This window comes from Symphodus melops, assembly GCF_947650265.1.
Source record: "Symphodus melops genome assembly, chromosome: 5".
NCBI classification, from domain to species: Eukaryota; Metazoa; Chordata; class Actinopteri; order Labriformes; family Labridae; genus Symphodus; species Symphodus melops.
In genome coordinates, this window is record NC_136695.1 from 21,244,512 (window position 1) to 21,267,190 (window position 22,679).

Below are 22,679 nucleotides of genomic sequence, written 5' to 3' on the forward strand. Positions count from 1 at the left end.
CTGCCACAGCGCTCCAACTGGCTCTTCAGCATGTCACTCACACGTAGTCCCGCCCCTTGGCTGTTACCATTTGTTTACGGCTGAGCTCCTTGCGCTATCGCTAACGTTATTGGTCACCGCGGACGTTTCATGCCAGCTTTGGGGCGGAAAGTTCCCGTCTTATTCATGAGGCGGGTCTACTGCTTGGTTGTAGATTTTCATTGGGCTTAAATCTATCCGAGGCCTGGCCGAAAACCGTCTCCTCGTACCTGGTTGGTCTTAAAGCAGGAAGCCCTTCTCCTCGGGCTGAAGCCGCCACCCTGCCCTCACTGCTCTCCGCCTGTTTTTATTCTCAGGGAGAAGTGTGAGTGCAGTTTCTCTGAGAGAGAGAGCTGCAATGATAAAAGCCGCATATGCGGTAGGCTACACACCTATCAGACAGGAAAATACCCAAGAAAAACGGCCTCAGCCCTGTTCTCCTCGCACCAAAAGCCTTATCAACGACCCAGAGCGGAACCTGAAGGTAAGACATTTAATAACCGTTTACTCTAATCCCTGTATAATATCCTGAACGTATCATATTTCAGTTAAACAGGCTAACCTCGCTAAGTTCATCTAAATACGGAGGCATTACGCTTTAAAATGTAACGTTGCTTGGACTTAGTGCTTTCACTGTGGTTTGGTCTTTAGAGAGGCTTACATCGAGATGACCTGAAGTCTGACCAATGGAAACTCTTTATAATGGTCATATTATGAGGGATTTACACACAGAGTGTAGGCCTACTTTGATATTCATTTAGCTTTATAATAATAATGATAACAAACCCCCCCTAAAACAACTTCATATAATTCCCAGGGAAATCGCTTGATTTTCTTGACTGCCACATGCATGACTCAATTAAAGGCCGGGGGCCCCATGTGATTTTTCATATCTAATGTTCAAGGTGTGGTTGGCTTCGGAGCGACAGTCCTTAAATGCAGGTGATCTATGATGGGCACGGCGCAGCTGGAACACCGCAGCCGCACTGTAGTCACTTCATTATGGTAGCCGGTGGGTTTCATATTAATGTCACCTTTCCCCACTACTGTCCACTGAAGTGCGCAGATGCTACAGTATCATCACCGATGCCATGTCTTTGCGCGAAAGCTGAAGGAAGGAAGAAAAAAAAGGCGTCTCCACTCCTGCTCCCCCACCCGTTTATCACACACACACACACACCATCATGCATCCTTATTAATTACACACACAGACACGAGTGTACCCCCCCCCCCCCCCCCCCCCCCCCCCCACACACACACACACACACACACACACACACAGACACACACACACACACATACACACACAGTGAGTGACCTCAGTTTAAAACTCAGGGTGTATTGTCTATGGGCTGCTGCTCACTGTGCAGGGTGTTGCTATGGAGGAGAGCAGGCAGGTTTTGGCAACTCCAGCTGCTGCAGGAGGAGTCTGATGGTCAGCCCAGGGTGTACTGCGACAACCTGTGAGGTCCCTGTCTTTGTGTGGGCGAGGGGCTGTATAAAGACTTTGCTTTAGGGGGGATCATTAGCGTTGATGGTACCCAGCAGCATCCTACGCTGCAGTTCTGTCAGCATGCAAGCTCTTGTCCTATGACTCCCCCTTTTTAATGGGATTAAGGAAAGGTGTGTCGTAAGGACGACCACATGTTCATACAGAAGAGAGTTGATCATAGAGATTGGTTAATGCTGACTAATAGGATCTTAACACATAATGTACCTTTCCTCATCTTGTAACGTTGACTCTCATCTCATTAGTTCAGATTTCTCAAAGGATTGTCGGCAAATTCATATTTGAAGGTTGAGGCTGCCGTTGTTCTATATTTATCTTAGCAGTTAAAAAATGCTCTAAAAAGACAAAAAACCAACAATGACTAGTGACTGTTATGATTTAAAGGGTGTCTGAGCAGCCACAGCCTGATGAAGGTTTGACAACACACAGATGCACCTGGTGTCGTGTATTGTTACTAACATGGACATGGACATCCTTGTCTCAAACTACAGCCGGCTCACTATCGTGCTGAAAAATACTCACACAAAAAAAACAGCTAAAGAAAAACAAAAACGAGTATTTGTCAGTTTAAGAGACAGCAAATCAAACACAGCTCCGAAGTAAACGCTTTGAAAGATCTGTGTCTTCAGTAGAAACACATTTCGCCCGGGGCTGAGTGCAGCAGAAAGGCCAGATAAACCAGAAGATATTGAAAGCCGAACAGACAATGCTGCTTTGGGTTTTTGTATTGTTTCATCTGTTGGACAATAAGAAAATTAAAGAACAACACTAGCCTATTAATAACAGATGCACAGCTGTTTTATTCCACTGAGGGATCACATAGTTTCCATACTGAGTGGTTGGGTGGTGGCGGCTCTTTTGTCACTGTGCTGGCTCCACACCCAGAGACATATTGGAGTAACAGGTATGGTTAAAAGGCAGGGTTGGGGACCAGGTCCTGTCATGAACAGGCAGAACATGAGAAAAAACGGAGACAGCAGGAATCAAGCCAGATGACATACCTGCTGAGGCATGGAGACGCCTAATAGTACACACACACACACACACACACACACACACACAGGCCAACGCAATAGTCTTAGCTGTCTGATTAAAGTTGACGTTGTTCAAACAAAAGCGTGTTTGATCCCATGTCCCTGAAAAAAGCCAACAGCAAGCAGAAGTGAATACGTTCTTTTGCTTCCATGAGAAGTGACAGTGTCAGAGTTCTCTTTGTTTCCAAAAGAGAAACTCACACTTTAGAATCACTCCTCTCTGTTGTATGTAGATGTGATTATTATAAGTCCATTATGTTAAGTCCAGATATTAATAGATAATGAGCTATGTAAAACAAAATGGTCACACACATGTGGGTTTGCATCAGTAAACCTGCAGTTAATAACCTTTTAATATTGTTGGTCTGATTTGGGTTGTGTTTATTTCAGTCTGTTACGGGAAGGTCCCGGAAACATCTCAGAATGTCTTCTATTGTCTGACTTAATATTCAAACTCAATCTGCTCACTGTCACAGGCTACAGAGAGGAGACACAGTGAGATTCTTTTTTTTTTAATTGGTTTCCATCAAACAGTACAAGTGTATTGTTTTTTTTTTAAAACCTCAATCACGCTCCTCTAAATGTGACGACGCAACGTGCCATCAAAATAAATCACTGTAGCCCTCTAACATGTCAAATGTTGTACTTTATGTTTTGGGTCAATCAATCGCCAGACTTTAAATTCTTGGCTGAGTTATTTTTGTTATCTAAGACTTCCATTTTTGTAGTTTATTTATCACATACCCATGTTTACAATTCTGATATTCCTATCCTGGTAGAAACGAGTGCATCCAGAAAAGTGTCAGCGCTGCTTGCCTGGAAGGAAACTTTGAAGCGTCCACTTCACCGACAGAGCTTTGCACATGAATCCTTAGATGTCACAGTGAATCTCAAACTTCCTGCTGTAGTACTACAGTCACTCTGACTGGAGATTCTCTTCATGTTATAGAGCAGTAAGCGCTCTGGAGCCGCTGTCACCTCCTCTTTCACAGGATGCTGCTTCTTTCATTTTGGCTTCACTGGTTCTCAGTGAGTCCGGCAGCCTGTAGTCGAGGGACGTTTATCTTTCAGTTCTCTATAGATTCCACCCATGTTAAACATCTCTCCTCTCTGCTATCCTACCCTTATTTCCTCTTCCCCCACCTCCTTCCCCCCTCTCACTGTCATGTCAGTTTTACCCGGTCGATTGATGAAGCTCGCTGTTCCCTCCACCCTCAGATTCCTCCTCCTTTTTCTTCTCCTTCATTTGCTCTGTCTTTCAATTAGGCCATCCCTGACCCAATCTTAGCTGCAAGTAGCCTGCATGCTACTAGCGTGCTGCCACCGCTCTTCCTTTTGGGGTGGGTGGATGCACGTGCGTGTGTGTGTCTTGACACAGAATCACATCAGTGTCACTGTCAAACACTCCGTCACGTCATCCTAAGTGCTCCAGTTTGAAGCCTCGTACGACACACCGGGGCCTGAATTTTAATAATCCGCCTTTTTTTTTTTTCTCTCTCGCTCTCTCTTTTTCTTTGTGTGTGTCTTCTTGTCTTTCTTCTCTCAGTGCCAGTAGAACCATGACCAAGCCAGTGGGGGGCGGTGCCAATGATGTCACCCGCTTCCTGACATCAGGGGCGGGGCCAGGACCTGGGTCCCCAAACGCCAACGGCGCGTTCTCCGCCGCCAGCCAGGCCGACTGGGCCGCAAAGAGGCTGGTGTGGGTGCCGTCAGAGAAGAATGGCTTCGAGGTGAGCAGGAAATGTCACCGCGTCGAAGAAGCAGAAGAGTTTGTTTTCAACAATTGATGAGACACAAAGTAAAACAATCGTGCACAAGATGAATGACAAGGAAACATTTAAACGCATAAATGGTCTGGTAAATGATTAGCTCAGTGTGCGTGTGTGTGTGTGTGTGTGTGTGTGTGTGTGTGTGTGCCTTTAGCTGAAGGTGTGTCAAACAGGTGAGGCATCGCAGCACAGGGTGTGTGTGACTTTTTCCTGTTGTACGTGTGTGTTCTGGTGTTTGAGAGGTTTAATCCCTATGACAGTACCCCATTCCCAGACGTGTCTCTCCTTTTATATTCTTTATAATAGTTTGTTTTGCAGACATATTAGGACTTAGTGACTTATCATGAGGCTCTTTTAATCATATTCATTTTGCTCCACTGACTTCTTGTGTAACCCATGATTCAGAGGTTTTTATTGGTGCACTCTGTCGGATGTGACATATGAATTCAATGTCCTCTCTCTGAGTCTCCCTCTCTCTGCTGGACTGCTTTCATAGCGCGCTCTATGAATAGAACAATACTCTCCTTCAGCCTCCTGATGGTAAAGAGGCCGTTGTAGAGACACTGACTTCATTTTTACACTCCTGATTAGAGAATGGCACTTTTGGACACACCAGCATGTACATATTAATACTGTATAACACACAGAGACACTCTGCTCTACTCTAGTTTTAGGTTTTGATCGTGTAATTCAACGTGTGACTAATACACTCCCACACACACACACACACACACACACACACACACACACACACACACACACAAACATGTTTTGTGTGTCGTGCTTGTCAAATATCGGAGAGAATGGAGCCAAGCAGGGTCCTGTGACCTGGTCAGACCCTGAGTTCACCACATCCTGTCCCGCAAGCACAAGACCAGCAGCGTGACAAGAAGACAGCTCGTCGCCTCCATTTTCTGTCACCAGCTATTCTCGTCTGCTGTCTGACAGAACGAGCGGCCTCACTGAGGCTTACTGACTGAGATTCTGCCAAACGTTGCACAATTATGCTTCAACACTTTGCTGCTTGTGAAATGTAGGCCGTATGGTTAAAAGACACGGGAATCACCAGAGGATGAGGGACACGTCACAACTTTGCCACAAAATAAAAGAATACATGAGAATGATATTTAGCATTAAACAAAAGGACATCTGTGGATTTGAAAACTTTGTTTAAACGGCACATTTTGCAGCAAAACGAGAGAATTTGTCCGATAAGATGAAGTTAAAAGTTTGTTTACATCACTCCATAAACTCTAACATGACCTAGAAAGGATTCGTTCAGCTAACAGATTGACTAACTCTGCTATAAATCGTGTATATTTTGACCAAAGAACAGCACAGATTTGTTTCATTTAGACTACTGACCACTGTACGATTACAAGTCATCTCAACAATACAGCTTCTACTCAGAAGATGTGCACTGCCTAAAGCGACCGTCTCACTCCCTGTTGGAATCAAATTCCATCCATTTCTTTTGTTTTACTATTTGAACTCCAATGTTAAAGTGCATCACCTGTCTAAGTTTAAAATCTCCCGCCTTAATCTCCCTCTTTGCTAAACCCCTCTCTTCCTCTTCTTCTGCGTCTAGTCGGCCAGTATTCGTGAAGAGCGCGGCGACGAGGTGGAGGTGGAGCTCACAGACAGCCAGCGTCATATCACTCTATCCAGAGAAGAGGTGCAGCGGATGAACCCCCCACGCTTCAGTAAAGTGGAGGACATGGCCGACCTTACCTGCCTCAACGAAGCCTCCGTGCTTCACAACCTGAGAGAGAGATATTACTCAGGCCTGATCTACGTGAGTGCACGAAACAATCAAAGCACGATGGAGAAACACATTCAGCTTCTCACCACCCCCCAGTGCACATCGAGACATGCCCCACAAGATCTGTTGGGTTTGTAATGTTTAGTACTGTGTGCACGCGTGTTAGCAGTTAGCTCGTCTAACATCGCCGGTGTAACTGATCCGGCTCTGTAAGAGAGGTGAGGAGTCCGTTTACAAAGTTGCTCATGTCATGGTGGTGGGAGGCTTCTCCAGTTTCTCCTGCAGAAAAAAAAAAAGAAGTGAGTAGAACTGAACAGATAAGAATGGACGTTATGACGTAAGCCAGAGATAAGCGCCACAACCAGGAAGTGTGCAGGGCTTTACTTTAGGCTTTAAGGTAGAATAATGACAGGCAGTAAAAGGTAGTTGAGCTGTCAATAGTGGGATGAATGAGGGCGGATGAAACTGAGAGGGCAGATTAAGAATAGGAGGGAGAGGAGCTGGTATAAATGGTTGGAATAGTTGTGAGAGGCGTATTACAATTCAAGATAAGATAAAGTGGCTTACACATCATTCATGACTTTCCCTACTGTTGGAATGCGTTACATCAACACTTTGGTCTCAGTGTGGATGAACACTGTGGGAAATATGATGACTCGCAGGATTTTCAAAATCAGAATGAACCAGTACATATTTTTGAACATGTTCAGGTCTGGAGATGGAGACGAGGCCTTTTTAAACTGTTGAGGCTCTTTCTGAACAGACGATCAACACGCACTGTTTGTTTGACTGAATTCACTTCATTTATGATGACTTGAATGTTGAGCCGATACATTTACTCACTGTAAGAGCTGCCTCATGAGCATCTAATATCACTTTATGGCTTTCTGCTGTGCTCTCAGCTAAAGACATGATTCATTAAGAATATAATTTACATGCCGCTATCAAAAAGGAGCAATCAGATCAGACAGTTACAGTCACACACTCAAATGAGCGAGCGAGTGCAAAGAGCGCTGCCTGTCAAAAACATAAAGCTGTCATGAAGAAGAAGAAAAGCAAAATAATGGAGAAGAACACTATGAGGTCTGACTAGTGATGTGTAAGTTTAATGTCTCTCTCTGCTGCGTCCCCCTCCCCCCCCCAGACATACTCAGGGCTGTTCTGTGTGGTGGTGAATCCGTACAAGAACCTGCCCATCTACACAGAGGCCATCGTGGAGATGTACAGAGGCAAAAAGCGCCACGAGATGCCCCCGCACATCTACGCCATATCAGAGGCCGCCTATCGCAGCATGCTACAAGGTAATCCACACTTATCTCTGACCCCTGTGGTGACTGCATACACTCGCTATCAGCCGTTCTGGAACGTGGTACTGCATCTGGTCTGTGATCTTTGCTCACTGAGCCACACTGCAAACTGCTATTTGAAGGTGTGGTGTCACATGGTGGCTGGAGGCTGTTTATCGAAAGGCCTTAAAAAGTGAAAATACTTCAGCCGGAGAGCATTTTATGTGAAAGGTTGTTTTAGGCGTGGCACTGCTTGTAACAAGTAGTTTCAGCAATGTCGTGTATTTGTTGTGGTGATGATAGTAACCACATATTATACTGGTGACAACAATACATGACTGACATTTTTTATTGGCCCCTCCCATCATGTCGACTTGATGAGATGTGTCAGAGAGAATTCCCACCAATGATTAAAAAAAAAAAGCAGTTAATGCTCGATTGTGCAATGCCTGTGTCTGCCTGGGGTGTCTTCATGAGATAACAGGACAGAAGAGGCTGTGTCTATGTACAAACACCCCCCCCCCTCCAGGGTTTGTTATAGGTGTGTTTCCACAGTGATTTAAACCTGTACGACCAGTATGAATTCTTCCAGACTGAGCGTGTGGGAACCTTCAAAGCCAAATGAGAGTTATGTAGCAGACAATGTCGGACAATTGAAAAGCAGCGTTGCAGACTGGGATCAGTTCAGCTGGTGAACTGCGTCTCTGCACGCTTCGAATAACTGAAGGAGCGACTGAAATGTTCACAGAGGGTTCATGTGAGTTAGAGCCAGTCAAAACATACGAGGTGTGAGCTCTCGCTGAGGCTCCCACAGCACTTCATGGTCCGCTCAGGTGAAGGGAGCGGCTTGGTGTACGGAGCAGTGACATCACGTAGCCAGCCAATGACAGAGCGCTCCCATGAAGCACCTCTCAGTGTGTCATTTCAAGGATTCATATGTCAACGTGCGCAGCCTTCCAGAGAGAGTTGTGATCCTTGTAACTGTTCGATGTTGACTTTGCTTTTCATGATTCAACCCCATGTTCAACTCCAGAATGTCAGAAAACAAAACATTTAGTAATGACTTTCTAAAAAAGGTTCAGTTAGAATATCTTGAGTGTTTTGTACCGTCTTCACCTGCAGTTTTTTTTTTATGTCCCAAAAATACAACTCTCATTTTGTACTTTTTTTACCACAGATTTTTTGCTAAATGTGAGCCTAACAATGTCGAGGAATGTTGTTTATGTCGAAGTATAATGAAACTACAGAACCTCTCTCTCTCTGCAGAGTGAGAATATCCACCAGTCATCTTTGAGTGACAGAAAGAAAAAGTATTTTCTTTGTCGACAGTAAACTTAACTCACTTCCTGCCTGTCTAAGTAAAAGCCTATTTGAGGGGGAAACTGCAGTCATGTCTTTCACACAGCTTGTGTGAGTTGTGCTTTCTGTCACTAATTATTATCATATTGTTTTCTTCCTCAGACCGAGAAGATCAGGCGATCCTTTGCACGTGAGTATCCTTCAGTAGGACTCCAGTGTGTCTGTGTGTGTCGGCCTTTTACCTTCAGGAGAAATCCTCATTGGTCCTGAAGAGAATGTCTGTGCGTGCATGCTTTCTGTCTGTGTTCGAGTATTTCGGAACCTTCCGGCACATTTTGTAACAAATTTAATGAACTTCATATTTAATTCAGATGTTTTTGTGGTGTGAATGAACCATTTTTAAAGATGAACTACACTGTATGATAACACCGAAGATAATAGGAGTTGGGAGCAATGTTTCCACGGATGTTTGTTATTAGCAGTTGTCAAACACACAAAAAGAATCCGGTCAAATAATTACTCCTGAGCGAAGAAGTTCAGCCTGTTATGTGAATGCATCCTAGTGAGTGTTTGCACCCGCGGTTTGTCTCCCTACCTGCTTGCCTGAGGGCCACCCATCACTCTCTCTCTCTCTGTCATCATGTCTTCCTGCCAGACTCTTCCTGTCATTGTCGAGAATCATTTTAAGTCGAGAGTATTTGGGACGAGGCGTCTGCTTCTTTCACATCTTTTAAAGCTGCTATTTTTACCCCGTTCTCCGTCTTTCTTCTCCAAAAACAACAACTCTGACCCTGACTTCATCCTGCACACCTGCTTTCTGTTTAGACCTGTGGCCCTGAACGCTCCGCATGGGCCCTACGTTTATTGGTGTCATGAATATGGGTTTGGCCACCTTCCCTGTGTGTTCCCTCTCTTTAAAGTGCTCTTTATGTACCCTTCATAATTCAGCCCATATGTGTTCAGGGGGAACTGTTTGTAAAGGGAAAGAATGGTTTGTATCTGTGTGTTTGTGTGTATTTCAGAGGCGAGTCCGGAGCGGGGAAAACGGAGAACACCAAGAAAGTCATCCAGTATTTAGCTCACGTCGCCTCCTCCCATAAGGGGGGCACTCTGGGCAGAAACAAGGAGGCTTTACAGGTACGTCACATTACAGACATCAGAGTGCATCTAGACAAACAACTAACACAGAGAAACAGATCTTATAGGAAGAGACGATTATAAATATTATCTTAAAGATCAACAACTATGCTGTGTTAGCTGTTCCTGTTAGCTATCAGTGTATTGGTCAGTGCAGGTTATCTGAGTTTATTACATGTTGCCATGACTTTTGCTCTTAATGTTCAGACTCATGTGGAAATTCTTTGTCGAAGAGAACTGAAATCTGAGCAAAGTTTTGTGTTCTATGGTAATAAAATGTTAACTACTGGTATCTTTAATGGTAAAATGTTCTTAAATGAATTTTAGGTATTAGCTTAGCTTAGCATGGGCAACAACTGTGGCTCTGTCACCAACGCCGCTAAAGCTCACTCAGTCTGGATGGTTTAAAAAACATACTGTAGTGTTGGAGGTTTAAACTGTAATAATTTTGTGGTCTGCAGTCGACGACGGTGACTTCCTTTTCTCCTCTTCACATGATGTTTGATCGTGTTCAGTTTTTTTTCTAGCTCAAAGTTGTGTTTGAATCCACTCTGGCTGTTTATTCTTGCTTCCAGTCTGTATGAAAGGCTAAGCCAATCACCTTCACCCTCCAGGTCTGCTCTCAGCTCACAGAGTAGAGACTTGTATCAATCTCCTCTTTTAACTCTTGGAGCCAATCACACTATTTCCCAACATGCTGATCTATTCCTTAAAGCCATCTTCTGTCGCGGGTTTTTTCCAGTGTTTAGTTCTTTTAGATGTGCTGCTCTGTGCTATCCATTATGTCTTGTCTCCAATACATTCTACTAATAATAATAATCTACTGAACCTTAATCACATAACTTCCCTCTCAATGTATTCTTTATACTGACTAATTCTCATCAAAAGACATCGTCCTTCTGATACCATTAACTCTGAGTTGTTTTATTTTGGAGTGGGTTTTCCTGTCCCCTTTTTTTCTACACACTTGACCATCCTTCCTTCCTGCACTTATTTCCCCCCTCACTCTCCTCTCTCTGCATTGTCCTCCTCTCTTTCCTGCATGTTCAGATGGACGGCTCTAGATCCTTAACAAGGGGCAGCACTTTGGGGAACAGGGTGAGTTAACTCTTTCCTGCTGCCCTGTCCTTTTGCTTTTCCTCCTGCTTAATGAGCTCCGCAAAGATACAGACTAACCAATAGAGGAGCCGTTGACCTCTAACTGTCAGTAACGATGTGTTTCTTCATAACCTTGTACACTATGTTTGATTTTGCTTCTTTGAATGTTTTTGTGTGTTGTTATTGTTGTTGTCTTATTTGTGTTTTTTTTTCCCATTTGTTTGTTTATCTCATCCATATGTTCACCCATTCTCCTTCCTCCACAAACTTCATTTTTCCCTACACTTCGTCAGAGTATGCAATATGTGAGTATTCAAGTATTCAGACGACTTGGGGTGTATTCAGTGGGGGCGTGCGATGATTTGTTCTCATAAAGAGAATCATGTCTTCTGCTCACTGAGCTTTTCTTTTTTGACATTAGCCAGAATAATTCTGGCTCTTTAGCCTCGGGCTAATTCTATGTGATTCTGCTCGGCGGGCTGAGGGGGGACTTTTCAGTGTCCATTGACTTGTAAAGGCCACAAGGTCTTTAGGTAGAACGGTTTACAGAATCATTGCCTGTATGCTGAATGATCGGCTGTGGGAGTGGATGTGGCGTGAACACACCATCAGGTATTGGGCCTCGCTGGGTATTGATTATATTTCATGAGAAATGCTGATCGCTTGCTTTGTGTGTTTGTGTGTCTGCTTTTGGAGTTGGCAAGCGATGACTCGCGGGCACATTACAGTCAAACCCCCTCCTGTAGCTCCTGTAGCTCCTCATCACTGCTGCAGCTGCATCATCAGCTGCTGCACTGGCAATGCAACAACCGCAGTCTTTTGCATTGCAGCTCGCGAGAATCATCCTGTATGTAGCCTGTGTAAAGTGTTAACGTCACCCTTCCTTCTCTACAACGGTGGTTCTCAACTGACTCATCATATTTGGTGTCTAGAGATTGCCTTTTAATAATGTGGGAGATTACATTTTCATAAATTAAATTGCTGCCCTTCTTATTGATTGCCTAGCCAGTGAGGGCCCATTAGCGGTACTCTCATTGACGTTGAGAATCATTTGTTCCTGGGTCTGGGGATGGTGTGTGCCGATCCTATTTCAGGCCCTAAAATGCACCGTTTTGTGTCAACGCTTTTCAAACATGAGTCATGCATTCGTTGTTTTACATAACAGATCAGTGGATGGTCTAAAGAGAGCTGGATGAAATGGTGCATTTTAGTAGAAGGTCCCTATAGAAGTCGTGTTGTTAAGTCTCTTACGTTTGCAGCGCTGCAGAGCTGATGTCTGACGTCTCCTGTGTTTCTCAGGGTGAGCTCGAGAGACAGCTGCTGCAGGCCAACCCCATCCTGGAGGCCTTCGGCAACGCAAAGACAGTCAAAAACGACAACTCATCCAGATTTGTAAGAGCAGACCTGATATATCACACACATAATGTTGATTACCAGCTGATAATTCTATCACCAGAATAATCAGTCGGATGATTAAGTCGTGTAAAAATGAACTGAAACATGAATCACTTTTTCTTCTTCTGTAGGGTAAATTTATCCGCATCAATTTTGATGTTGCGGGGTACATTGTCGGTGCCAACATTGAGACCTGTATCCTTTGTCAAACCTTCAGTGATTAAGTGCTCTGTGCACTCCTACTGTCTAAGTAAACCGAGTTTATTCAAAGTCAGAGACAAAGATTGTCTATTGATTGGAACTATATGTTTATCTGCTGCAGTCATGCTCGTATGTTTTTAGGTTTTTTTCATGCGTTGAAGTGGCAAAATAAATTTGAATCTGTAAAAGTCTGCATAAAGTGCTACATATTCTTAAAGGCTTATTACTATCAGTAGACTTTTGTCTGGTTGTATCCTTGACAATATGAATCCAGATCTCCTTGAAAAGTCCCGGGCCACCCGACAGGCCAAAGATGAGAGGACGTTCCACATCTTTTACCAGCTGCTGTGTGGAACATCAGAAGAGACGAAAGGTGAGCCATGGGTCGACCAATCAGAAGCCTTTACACCGCAGCACGCTCTGTCCTTTTTCAAAGAATTAAGATGTCAAATGAACTCATGTCCTGCAGTAATTTGTCTTTAACTTAGATGGACTTCACTCTTCACTTTTTTTTTTTTTATTCCCATCCATAGCCGACCTGCTCCTCGGAACTGCTGACCAGTACCGCTTTCTCAGTGGAGGCTCCATCAATGTTCCTGGTCAGAGTGATTCAGAGAACTTCACCCAGACCATGGATTCCATGGCCATTATGGGCTTCACCCCCGAGGAGTCACTATGTAAGAACAGAGGCAGAGAGGGGAGAGTCCTTTTTTGTCCTTTATTTGCTTGCCGGACTAATATAAAACTTTTCCCTTCGCCTCTTCTCTCCTCTCCTCAGCCATGCTGAAGGTGATCTCTGCTGTGCTCCAGTTTGGGAACATTTCCTTCATGAAAGAGAAGAACCATGACCAGGCCTCAATGCCTGACAACACAGCTGCTCAGAAACTGTGCCACCTGCTGGGCATCAACGTGCTGGAGTTCACTCGGGCCATCCTCACTCCGAGGATCAAAGTGGGCCGCGAGTATGTGCAGAAGGCGCAGACCAAAGAGCAGGTAACATTTCATGTACACTCCTGCAGATAAACAGACGGAGCTCTATAGACTGTGTCTAACAATGTGCTCTTCTTTGCCAGGCTGACTTTGCTGTGGAGGCCTTAGCAAAGGCAACGTATGAGCGTCTGTTCAGATGGCTGGTGCACAGGGTCAACAGAGCGCTGGACCGCAGACAGAGACAGGGAGCCTCCTTTATAGGAATCCTTGATATCGCTGGATTTGAGATCTTCCAGGTTCGTTTATCATCATGGTTTGTCTTGATGCAATAGCAAATGGTTTTTTTTTACTCAACACTAAGGATGATGGTGGACTTATTCCTCACTGCATCAGTTATTCAGAAATGTTCATGTCACAGTGACAAATGTTAGTGATGAATGGCGATAAATATTATAGACATGTCCGGATCGGGATCAGTGTGACACGCGTATCTGCACGTTCCTCCGTAAGTTATGTCACATGAATTCATGATTTATTGAGTCTCTGTTTTCTTCCTCTGCAGCTGAACTCCTTCGAGCAACTGTGCATCAACTACACCAACGAGAAGCTGCAGCAGCTCTTCAATCACACCATGTTCATCCTGGAGCAGGAGGAGTACCAGCGAGAGGGCATCGAATGGAACTTCATCGACTTTGGCCTTGACTTACAGCCGTGCATCGACCTCATCGAGAAACCAGTATGTGCACACGAAAACACTTCTTTGAAATAAGGAGCAAGGATTCGTCCTCGCCAAAAGAAAAAAAAAGATGCTGATCTTAGAGTGTATTTGTTTTTATTACAAAATACAGTCACAAAATACAGCTTGCAGATTCTTCCTGATCAGTTCTTTGCACTGAGAGATGAAGGAGTGAAGGTGAATTAAAGACAATAAGAAATAAACCACACATTTTAGAGTTTCCCTCATAGTCAAAAGTGTTTTTCCTCGCCTCTGTTAGACTAACACGCCTGGCGTTCTGGCCCTGCTGGATGAAGAGTGCTGGTTCCCCCGGGCGACAGACCGCTCTTTTGTAGAGAAGGTCTCCACTGAGCAAGGCAACCATCCAAAATTCTTCCGATCAAAGCAGCCGCGCGGGGAGGCTGACTTCTCCATCATTCACTATGCTGGAAAGGTATCCCATCATTTCCTACTCATCTTGGTCCACGCCTCCCATGTTTCCTAATTAAAAGGATCAAACTGAAAAAGTCCCCTCGGTGCCCTCTGAAATGTCTCTCAGGTGGACTACAAGGCCAATGATTGGCTGGTGAAGAACATGGATCCTCTGAACGACAACGTGGCGTCTCTTCTGCACCAGTCGTCTGATCACTTTGTTACTGAACTTTGGAAAGAAGGTGAGACTAATTTATGCTCATTTTTTTCCTTGATCTAAGACTTTATGTACCGTATGTAAAAATGAGATTAATGCTAAAACACTTTCTTGTCAAACATAAATAAGGAAGTCACCTGGTGCGAAATGTAATAACTTTATCTTTTTCTCTTCCCTCTCTCTAAAATATGACGACTCAATCTGCTGTCCTCCATCTTGTCCTCTCCTGTGTCCTCCTCGCTCCTGCTCCAATTTTTCCTTCTGTTCTTTTCTTGGTGCTCCTCTTCCTCTCTTTCTTCCTCACTTCTCCCCGCATCAGACATTCAAACTCTTCCTCGTGTGTACTTCTTTGACTCCTATGCCACGATACAGGCGAATGGCTCCGACAGTAGGTTTCTCTCCTCCTCTCGTTGTCACAGTCCTCCCTCTCCTCCTCCTCCTCTGCTTGTTTCACTCCCTTTGTTTCTCTGTCTGACTAGCTGTTGAGTGGTGTGTCATTTTTTTTGCGTTGTTTTTTGTTCTTGTTGATATCTGTGCTGTAGTGTCATTAGCTGTTTCATGAAGTCACTGTGCTCTGAGCTCCGTTCATGTTTCTGTAGTATTAGACTATTAGCTTGTAGTGACAGTGCTGTGCTTTTTTTTCTGCGGTAGTTTTTGTAGAAATCTGTCAGTGTGCTTCTCATTAGCTACACAAACCAAACTCAGGATCACATGAGAGATGTGCTGCACATTCAGAACGACCATGTTCAGGTAGAAGTGTGATCCTGAATCAGCTCTAGAGATGCAACATACAACCTCAACACGTCACAGCCTTCAATTCAGCACCCATAGTTTGGGTCTAATTTGCTGTTTTAAATGCAAAATGTTTCCCCGACTGGGACATTTTTCTTTGAGCATAACACCGAATGTAACAGTCCAATGAGGAACCATATAAAGAGTCATTGTCTCACGTTTGTTTTTTCAAATCATTGAGAGACAAACCTGTACGTAATCCTGTCTAGACTTGTTTAAGGTTTGGCTTGAAAACCTGTTGTGCACCTGTGCTGTACTAAAGCGTCAGTGTGTGTCATGGAGGCAGATATGGCTGAGCAAATATGTCATTCATATTTGCTGTGAAACTATATGATTGCATCTCTAATGGGCTCAAAATCCATTGTGTGCCATCTAATATCATCTGTCCAAAGCTTGACAGCAGACGTGCGAGCAGGCTTGAAATCCTAACATTGCGGCAATAGCAATATAATCAGGCTTCATAAAGTGTCTTTTTCACTCTACTAATTTGATGTTTGCTTGTTGAAACTGTGACCACTCTTGTTTTTTTTTTCCTGCAGTGGACAGGATCATCGGTCTGGACCAGGTGTCGTCAGGAGAGAACAGCGGCCCGGTCACGTTCGGAGCTTCAGGTCTGAAGACGAAGAAGGGAATGTTCAGGACTGTCGGTCAGCTGTACAAGGAGTCTCTCACCAAGCTGATGGCCACACTCAGGAACACCAACCCAAACTTCCTGCGCTGTATCATCCCCAATCACGAGAAGAGGGTAGGAAGGATGAAGACTTCAGAGCAAAACAGACAAGACTGCGAAAGGATGACGTCTTCAATGATCAATCTCTCTCTCTCTCTCTCTCTCTCTCTCTCTCTCTCTCTCTCTCTCTCTCTCTCTCTCTCTCAGGCTGGTAAACTCGCTCCCAATCTGGTTTTGGACCAGTTGAGGTGTAATGGAGTTCTGGAGGGGATCCGTATCTGCAGACAAGGCTTCCCTAACCGCATCCCATTTCAGGAGTTTAGACAGAGGTGTGTTTGTGTGCCACCTTTCATAGCCACCTGTGCTCCTTATTATCCTCTTCGTCTTCATCCCCCCCAATCACACACACACACACACACTCACACACCAAATGTTTATCAAGCTCTTTTTCTGGCATGTGTTTATGACACTTCTTCATACATCTTCAGTCGGGTGTCTCTTCCTCAAACTTAAAAAATAACACACACACAAAAAAAAAAATGTTTTTCTTCCAGATACGAGATCCTGACTCCCAATGCCATCCCTCGCACCTTCATGGATGGCAAACAGGCATCAGAACTCATGGTGAGTAACCTTTTTTTGGGTGTATAAAAGACTCAACAACCTGTGTTAGGACTCAAATAGAGGAGACACAACGTTGCAAACTGGATGCTGTTTCCTCGTTCAGATCAAAGCTTTGGAACTGGACCACAACCTGTTCAGGGTGGGTCAGAGTAAAGTCTTCTTCCGAGCTGGAGTCCTGGCTCACCTGGAGGAAGAACGAGACCTTAAGATCACAGACACCATCATACGCTTCCAGAGCGCAGCCAGAGGCTACCTCGCACGCAAGTAAGAGGTTGAACTTGAACATGAGAGAGAAAGAGATGTTTGTTTATTTGATGTTCCATTAGACGTCTTCACATATTTATCATGTCTGAACAGCGCTCCGTTTGTTATATTAGTGCTCTACATTAATTGATTGGATTCAACTTGTGCCAGTCAATAAATCTTTAATTTACTGAATGAAACCGAAGCAGACAAACGTTTAACTCGGTGTGGTTTCTCTGTAAGAAGCACTTGTTGAAGGAGGCCGTTTTGTATTTCACTCTTAAGGGAGCATCAATTATTCATTGGAAGGAAGGGAAGGAGCGTTGACATGAAGTTGACAACATCACTGATCATCAGTGGAGCTGAGGTTAATTCTACATGAGGGTCATTCAAAGTGATCCAGAAAATGTAAAAACATTATAAAGAAAACAATATTGCTATGTCAGTGTGCATATTCAAACAAAGTGTGCCTGTGATGTCCTTGACTTTAAAATCGATGTTGTTGTTGTTTTTTTAATGGGATGTAACCAAATGTTTGTGAAAACAGAATCTTTAATCGTTCTGTAAAAAATTAAAGTGTGTCAGTCAACCGAGGTTGTTGTTTAATTTTCTTTATAAAAGAACGTTGACTTGGCCTGCTGTTCATTACTGATCTTGTGAAACGCTTAAAGATGAAATTCTCTGTAGTAGCTGGGAGTAAAATGTGTTTTTAAATGATGAGCGTGAAGAAAAGCTAATGTCTGACATCGTCATGTTTCTGTTTCTGAAGGGACAATCAACCAATGAGACGATGCAGAGACTTCCTGCACATGCACATGGATGCTGGTTGATTTATGTCGTTTTTTATTTCTTTCAGAGCCTTCTTGAAGAAGCAGCAGCAGCTGAGTGCGATGAGGGTCATGCAGAGGAACTGTGCTGCTTACCTCAAACTCAGGAACTGGCAGTGGTGGCGTCTGTTTACAAAGGTACAGTGCACACCATACACATGGACATTAATCATACATAAATATATGCACGTTCTCTCTGACAGAGTGTTTAGATATTTGCTAATGTTATCAACCCTTATTACTAGCTGATGAATTTAAGATAATGACAAACTTGTGTTAGAACCTTTGAAAAACAGGCTTCATTCTTGATGTCCTTCAAAGGTAAAGCAGGAAATGTAAACATGAAATGGGGACTTACCTCACAATAACATGTGACGCTTGTTCTATTTCATTAAGGTTAAGCCACTGCTGCAAGTGTCCCGGCAAGATGAGGAGATCCAGGCCAGGGAAGTTCAGCTCCAGAAGGCCAAAGACAATCTCACCCGAGTGGAAGAAGAGTATTCTGAATTAGACCAGAAACATAATCAGGTAAAAAAGAAAAAAAAAGAAAACTCCTTTTAATCCTCTGCTCCCCTCTCTTCTATGAATCAGAGCCTCACTTCTCTTCCCCCTCCTCCTCCTCCTTTTCTGTTTTCATGTAGCTGCTGGAGGAGAAGGCGGTGCTGGCCGACCAGCTGCAGGCCGAGGCAGAACTGTTTGCAGAGGCGGAGGAGATGAGGGCCAGGTTAGCCACTCGGAAACAGGAGCTGGAGGAGGTGATGGGCGAGCTGGAGAGTCGGCTTGAGGAAGAGGAGGAGAGAAGTGGGCAACTGACGAATGAGAAGAAGAAGATGCATCAGAATATACAGGTCAGGATATAAAGTCAATACAGTGAGAGACACTTAAAGCAACTCATCAGTTTTTCTTCCAGATTTGCTTTAAGTTAAATTAATACGTCTTTACTTAACCTGCAACATTGTGCATATTCTAACCTCATCAGGACCTAGAGGAGCAGTTAGAGGAGGAGGAAAGTGCACGACAGCGCCTCCTGCTGGAGAAGGTTACCTTGGAGACCAAAGTGAAGAGTCTAGAAACAGATTTGATGAATGCAGTGGAGCAGAGAGACCGACTCGGCAAGGTGGGCTTCATATTAAAACTTCATTATCTACTGTCACTCTTCCACTTGTATTCTATGTATGTAGATATGAGTTGAGCGTATGGCAATGTGTAAAACGTGTGGTGTATGAAAGCTTCCTGATCCAACACTGTGTTGTTTTCTTCTTTTTTTCTGAGCAGGAGAAAAAACAGTTTGAGGAGCGTCTGAGTGAAATAACCGATCAGCTCACTGAAGAAGAGGAGAAAACAAAAAGTCTGAACAAACTCAAGAACAAACAGGAAGCGATCATCGCCGACTTTGAGGGTAACTGTCTAAATATTACACAGCGATTGCATTCAAATTATCGAATGTGCTGAAATGAAGTGGAAGTCAGCATGAACAACTTTGCTGTTCGATCTGTCATCTGACTCCTCGTCAAATTGTGCGCAGAGCGTCTGAAGCGCGAGGAGCAGGGTCGCCTGGAGCAGGAGAAGATGAGGAGGAGGATGGAGAACGAAACTGTGGAGGCCCAGGAGCAGCTTTCAGATCTGGGCATGATGTCCGCTGAGCTGAGGGGCAGTCTGAATCAGAAAGAGAAAGAAATCACCGTCCTGCAGGGCCGGTGAGACACAAGACAAAATAAAATCAGAGACGGAAACACATCTAAAAAGCTCGTAAGGGATATCTCACTCGCTTGCGTCTTACTCTTTCCCTGTTTTTTGTCAGGCTGGAGGAAGAGGGAGCGCGTCGTGCAGAATCTCAGAGGTCACTGAGGGAGGCCATGTCTCAGGTGTCTGAGCTGAAGGAGGAGGTGGAGAATGAACGAGGGATGAGGGAAAGGGCAGAGAAGCAGAGGCGGGACCTCGGGGAGGAGCTGGAGGCTTTGAGGACTGAGCTGGAGGACACTCTGGACACCACGGCTGCCCAGCAGGAGCTAAGGTTTGCTTCACTAATGCAAAAATGAACGATCCCGGGAAATGATTGTTGCATATTTTGAACAACCCTTTAACCTCCGTCCTCATCTTCCGACGTAGGTCTCGTCGTGAGTCTGAGTTAAATGATCTCCAGCGGCGTGTTGAAGAGGAAACTCGTCACCATGAGGGCCAGCTATCAGAACTCCGAGTCAAACACAGCGGCGCCATAGACGGCCTGCAGGAACAGCTAGACAATAGCAAGAGAGTAAGAGGAACGCACAGTTAAAAACAGTGTCATCGTGTGAATATGCACGGCCGCTCATCCGGGATGTCTTTCAGGCACGTCAGTCGTTGGAGAAGGCCAAGTCAATGCTGGAAGAAGAGAGGCAGAATTTGACCTCCGAGATCAAGAGCCTGCAAGCGGGTCGTACAGAGAGCGAGAGAGGCCGCAAGAGGGCGGAGAGTCAACTGCAGGAGCTCAGCGCCCGAATGACTCAGGTCGAAAGAGAGAGGGAGGAGAAAGAAGAGCGGGTGCACAAGCTACAGGTGCAAATGGTCACACAAACTTCATTTCATGTTTTAGTGTTCATTTTTTATACCTCGAAAAAGTCGCCTTTTTTCCTTCTGAATTTCATCAAACTGGTCCTGCTTAAGTTAACTAACGTTGTCGTTTCCAGTGTGAGATTGAATCCATCTCAGGCAGCTTGTCCTCCTATGACACCAAATCACTCCGGCTCTCTAAAGAGGTCAGCAGCCTGGAGAGCCAGCTGAATGATGCAAAGGTAACAAAATGCAACATCCAAGGACGCTTTTAGCTCTCGCTCCTACAGTTAAGAAAAAATCGCAAACTCATTACTGAAACCTGCTGAAGAAAATGAACCAGATTTTGTCCTCAAGCCTTCACTCTTATACACCCACAAAGCACAGACAACCATGGGGCTTTCATTGACACTCTTGTGTTTTCTTGTCCCTCAGGAACAGCTGCAGGATGAAACCCGTCAAAAGATGGCTCTGGGCTCTCGGGTACGAGCGCTGGAGGAGGAGAAGAACGGTCTGATGGAGAGGCTGGAGGAGGAGGAGGAGAGGAATAAGGAGTTGGCCCGGCAGATTCAGACTCACACACAACAGGTACATCAAAGGCACACTGAAGTTCTTACTTTGAAAATGATGTGAATAAGTGCATTCTCCAGATCATGGTTAGCAGCAGTAAAATGTCACAATGATGGACCATATACAACACAAAACATTTTATATATATATATAAAATACTGTAAATATCTCATTTCAGTTTTTTGTGTTTCATAAATCCAAAGTAATCCAAATATGACACTTTTGAATCCTTCAGCTTGCAGAGCTCCGTAAGCAGTCCGAGGAGGTGAACACCGCGGTGGAGTCCGGAGAGGAGACGCGCAGGAAACTCCAGAGAGAGCTCGACGGCACCATGCAGAGAGAGAAGCAGAAGGAGGAGGAGAAGGAGAGAGTGGAGAGACAGAGGGAGCGACTGAGGGAGGAGATAGAAGACATGACGCTTGCACTGCAGAGAGAGAGACAGAACTGCATGGCCCTGGAGAAGAGGCAGAAGAAGTTTGACCAGGTCAGAACTTCATTCTTTCTTTTCTACAAAGGTTGAAACAAATATATTATTGAAATGTCTCCGGTATTGAGCTCTTCCTCCTCTTCCTCAGTGTCTGGCGGAGGAGAAGGCGGTGAGCGCTCGGCTGGCAGAGGAGAAGGACCGAGCAGAAGCAGACAGCCGAGAGAAGGACACAAGATATCTGTCCCTTTCCCGAGCCCTGCAGGTACACTCACTGAGAGCAGACAAAATATAGTATTTGTGTATCTGATATTGTGCGGATAAACGTTTTCCTGTTTCTGTGTGTAGGAGGCCCAGGACCAGAGGGAAGAGCTTGAGAGGTCTAACAAGCAGCTCCGTTTTGAAATGGAACAGCTTGTGAACCAGCAGGATGACGTTGGCAAGAATGTGAGGAATTATCTTATTGGACTCCTTGAACATTTCTCTGTCTCATTCCTAAGTGAGTCACCACCTCCTTTCTCCTTATGTGCTAGGTCCACGAGCTGGAGCGGGCCAGGAGGGCCTTAGACACAGAAGTTCAGAGCCTGCGTGTTCAGACGCAGGAGCTGGAGGAGGAGCTGTCAGAGGCGGAGAACTCGAGGCTGAGGCTGGAGGTCACCCTGCAGGCGCTCAAGGCTCAGTTTGAGAGGGAGATAGGCAACAGCGAGGAGAAGGGAGAGGAGAAGAGGAGGGCTCTCAGCAAACAGGTAGAAAGAGAGCGGAAGGACGGGAGGAAGTCGCAGACAGCGTCCTCAGATCAATCATTATTGTCCTCCTTACCTCTGCTAGGTTAGGGAGTTGGAGATCCAGCTGGAGGAGGAGAGGAGTCAGCGGTCTCAGGCTGTGTCTTCCAAGAAACAGCTGGAAGCAGAACTGCAGGATGCTGAGGCCCAGGTGGAGACAACAACCCGGGGAAAAGAAGAGACTGTGAAACAGCTCAGGAGGCTGCAGGTAAAAAAAAAAAAGGAACCAATTCTAACTGAATTATGTTTTTATTGTTTTGTCCACCAAGGTTTTCTTTTTACCTTGCATCTAAAAGGTTATTCCTCTTCTGAACAATTAGCTGGGTGGCTGAGAACCCTCACAAACATGACAGTATACTGACCTTACAGAGATGCAGGGAACCAAATCCAGACTGCAAGAGACAACACATTATTT

The 22,679-nt window shown here is 44.8% G+C and overlaps 1 protein-coding gene across 9 annotated transcripts in view; it reads left to right on the forward strand.

The window, feature by feature from the left end:
- Positions 1-88: 88 nt before the first annotated feature.
- myh14 (myosin, heavy chain 14, non-muscle) overlaps positions 89-22,679 on the forward strand; it is a 28,937-nt gene continuing 6,346 nt past the window's right edge. For 2 of the 9 annotated variants that reach the window (XM_079344382.1, XM_079344384.1), the window contains exons 1-38: positions 89-502; positions 4,109-4,292; positions 5,920-6,126; positions 7,238-7,394; positions 8,841-8,868; positions 9,701-9,815; positions 10,866-10,913; positions 11,207-11,218; positions 12,213-12,305; positions 12,440-12,503; positions 12,784-12,882; positions 13,043-13,186; positions 13,288-13,502; positions 13,583-13,735; positions 14,002-14,175; positions 14,435-14,608; positions 14,714-14,828; positions 15,123-15,191; positions 16,135-16,340; positions 16,473-16,594; positions 16,820-16,889; positions 16,993-17,153; positions 17,989-18,097; positions 18,356-18,487; positions 18,601-18,807; positions 18,939-19,076; positions 19,235-19,358; positions 19,485-19,656; positions 19,761-19,973; positions 20,069-20,213; positions 20,288-20,494; positions 20,626-20,730; positions 20,924-21,076; positions 21,294-21,542; positions 21,634-21,747; positions 21,831-21,929; positions 22,016-22,228; positions 22,311-22,472. In XM_079344382.1, the coding sequence (XP_079200508.1) occupies positions 4,122-4,292; positions 5,920-6,126; positions 7,238-7,394; positions 8,841-8,868; positions 9,701-9,815; positions 10,866-10,913; positions 11,207-11,218; positions 12,213-12,305; positions 12,440-12,503; positions 12,784-12,882; positions 13,043-13,186; positions 13,288-13,502; positions 13,583-13,735; positions 14,002-14,175; positions 14,435-14,608; positions 14,714-14,828; positions 15,123-15,191; positions 16,135-16,340; positions 16,473-16,594; positions 16,820-16,889; positions 16,993-17,153; positions 17,989-18,097; positions 18,356-18,487; positions 18,601-18,807; positions 18,939-19,076; positions 19,235-19,358; positions 19,485-19,656; positions 19,761-19,973; positions 20,069-20,213; positions 20,288-20,494; positions 20,626-20,730; positions 20,924-21,076; positions 21,294-21,542; positions 21,634-21,747; positions 21,831-21,929; positions 22,016-22,228; positions 22,311-22,472 (5,139 nt within the window). In that variant the 5' untranslated portion in view covers positions 89-502; positions 4,109-4,121. The remainder of the gene's footprint in view (positions 503-4,108; positions 4,293-5,919; positions 6,127-7,237; positions 7,395-8,840; positions 8,869-9,700; positions 9,816-10,865; positions 10,914-11,206; positions 11,219-12,212; positions 12,306-12,439; positions 12,504-12,783; positions 12,883-13,042; positions 13,187-13,287; positions 13,503-13,582; positions 13,736-14,001; positions 14,176-14,434; positions 14,609-14,713; positions 14,829-15,122; positions 15,192-16,134; positions 16,341-16,472; positions 16,595-16,819; positions 16,890-16,992; positions 17,154-17,988; positions 18,098-18,355; positions 18,488-18,600; positions 18,808-18,938; positions 19,077-19,234; positions 19,359-19,484; positions 19,657-19,760; positions 19,974-20,068; positions 20,214-20,287; positions 20,495-20,625; positions 20,731-20,923; positions 21,077-21,293; positions 21,543-21,633; positions 21,748-21,830; positions 21,930-22,015; positions 22,229-22,310; positions 22,473-22,679) is intronic. The other 7 variants (XM_079344390.1, XM_079344383.1, XM_079344387.1 and 4 more) reach the window with 7 other exon arrangements.